Source organism: Acanthisitta chloris, unplaced genomic scaffold (genome assembly GCF_000695815.1).
Source record: "Acanthisitta chloris isolate BGI_N310 unplaced genomic scaffold, ASM69581v1 scaffold28441, whole genome shotgun sequence".
Lineage (NCBI taxonomy): Eukaryota > Metazoa > Chordata > Aves > Passeriformes > Acanthisittidae > Acanthisitta > Acanthisitta chloris.
This window is the reverse complement of record NW_008656948.1, coordinates 21,397-23,833: the sequence shown is the minus strand read 5'-3', so window position 1 is coordinate 23,833 and position 2,437 is coordinate 21,397. Positions and strand designations below refer to the sequence as shown.

Genomic DNA, 2,437 nt, shown 5'->3' with positions numbered 1-2,437 from the left:
GGGTCCATTAATCCTTGGAGAGGACAAAGGGGATTTCTTTACTGGTGCCACACTCATGCCTTGGGGATCCCTTCTGCCTCCCCTCTTTCTGCCACTCTTCCTGCCATGTTGCCCTAGATTAGAAAAAGAAAGTGCTTCTATAGCAGCACCATGTGCTGTCTCTGCAGGGAGTCACAGAGCATCCCTCACCGCTGGGGGCTGTTCCACGCGGTAGTTCAAGTCTCCCAGCCAGAAAAGATGAGTAAAGCGGTGAGTGATGTTAAATGGACTCAGTTTCTTATCTCCCAGTGTCAGGAAGCGCAGGATGTTCGTGTAGTTCTGGTTGCGTCTGTCAAGACAAGAAACATCTGCTTGACATACTAAATTGCCATGCAATTTCCAAATGCCTGGGCTGGCAGAGGCTGCAGCTTTACCAGCAGGAACTGATCCAGCTTGACAACTAGAAAGGAGCAGATCAGAAGCTGAGAACTTGCCACCCTTGCTGCAAGCTGCATCTCAGCAGACAGGCCCAGGGAACATGCTCCTAAAGCCACTTCTGCTGCCTCCTGGAGCTGTGCTTTTATGAGCTGCTTGTCCTAGAAACCTGCATTAGATTGTTGCCTTCAGATTTCAGCAGCAAACACAGAACTAGACTCTGGCAGCTACTCCAGGCCTTTGGGAACCCGACCATAGAAGTTAACTCCATCAGGGGCAAAGGCCCTGTGCAGAAATCCCACACCATCTGTTTTATGGACTGGGAAAGATGGCAAAGCCAATATCTTCATTTCAAGTCCTCTTTGCTTTCAAAAGCAGTTCTCCCAACTGTTCCAGCTCCTCCTAGCGTGGGCACAGATCTCCCACTGTTGTCAGGATCTTTGCCTTCCATTCCTGTGCTGTGCAGAACCTGCCTAGACCATGAACACTCATTTCACAGCCGAGTATAGCGAATTAGCCACAGTGGAAATATTCCAGTGCTACACGCCTCCCTCTTGGTATTGCTGAAAGCATGCTTTGCCTGGCAGGATCTTCTCAGCTGTGCCCCAGGGTGCACCACAGTTCCCATGCTCACAGCACTGTCTGCAGTGAGGTGGCAGACAGTCTCCTTCAGCACGTTATTTTGGGATGGGAACAACCTTCCCACATCTCTCCAAAACACTGCAGGTCAGAGAATTGCTTTCCTCATGCACTAGGCTTGCATGACAGGTCATTCAGATGTTGAGTGAGACATTTACACTTGGCTAGAAAATAATTTTGCTGTCCATTTCCCCTGCACCCATGTGGTATGGCCATATAGCAGAAGTCCCTCATTTAAATGCCCTCCCAGGAGACATAAAACATTTTCTTTTACGGTCAGGAAAACATGTTTGTGCCTCTCTGGTGGGCCCTCCTTCCAAACATGGCCCGGAGAATTTCACCCTGGGTCAACAGCCATTTTTGAGAGGGGAGGATATATCTTACCTGTGTTTCTTTTCACTTCCTGAAGTCAAATGGCTGTTAACAAACCCAAAGGAGGTTCCATTAAACATGAATGATACCCCCACTGCTCCTTTATTACCTGGAAAAAGATAAGCCAAAAATGTCAAGAAATCCATCCACCTCCAGGCTGAGTCTAGCAAAGATAATAAAGCACCAAGCACGTCTTAAGTGAGGTGGAGGATGAAGAAGAGAAATAAGTTGATTCAACCAGCACAGAAAGAATTAGTACACACAGCACAGGTTGTGGCAACAAATTTTCTAAGGATGCTAAAAAAAATATTTAGTGGAAGGGAAAGAAGTGCAATTTCCTTGTGAAACCAAGAAAGAACAATACAATAGCCAGTCAAAAATGTTTGCTGGGAATATAATTACATATATATGCATGTGTGTGTGTGCTATACATACAAATAGATTTCCTCTCTTCCAGGGTAATATATAATCAGTGCTAGTGGGATATAACTTCAGTACACTAGTGTCACATAAATGTTGTCCAAGGAGTCTGGGGGATGAAGAGCTGTTCCATGTCAAGGACAGCACTGGCACAGACTGAAGAGATTCCAGTCCTCTGGACAGGACCAGATCTGCTCCTCACCAAGTGTGTTTGCGATGCCTGTCTTCACATTGTCTGTGCAGATATGGCTGATGCGGTTCTCATGTTCTGGCTTGGCCAGTACAACAATCCTGATGTTCCAGAGGGTATGGATTGCTATCTGCAAGGGTGGGAAGGTTACAGGTTATATTTCTGCACATACGTGTGGAGCTGCACTGAAGCTGCAGCCTACGTGACTCCTGCAGCCCTTCTCCGACACAAATTCTCTTCCTGTGCTTTCAGTCATTTTAACCAAAGGTGGGAGAAAGAACCTCACTATTTTCTAGTGCTTTTTTCCTCACTATTCTTTGGATTGCCCTGCTTGCACAAAATACAGTTTCCCAACTGCCATGAGAGTTAGGAGTCCTGTGCCTTTCCAGATATGCTTAGATT

General features: G+C 46.5%; 1 protein-coding gene across 1 annotated transcript in view; it reads right to left on the bottom strand.

Annotated features, from left to right (window-relative positions):
• The window catches only part of INPP5D (inositol polyphosphate-5-phosphatase, 145kDa), a gene marked incomplete at its 5' end in the record, with an annotated part of 25,553 nt that overhangs the window by 10,212 nt on the left and 12,904 nt on the right, over window positions 1-2,437 (bottom strand). Inside the window, 3 exons of the mRNA XM_009084541.1 lie at window positions 190-328; window positions 1,438-1,534; window positions 2,048-2,165. Of these exons, the coding sequence (XP_009082789.1) occupies window positions 190-328; window positions 1,438-1,534; window positions 2,048-2,165 (354 nt within the window). The remainder of the gene's footprint in view (window positions 1-189; window positions 329-1,437; window positions 1,535-2,047; window positions 2,166-2,437) is intronic.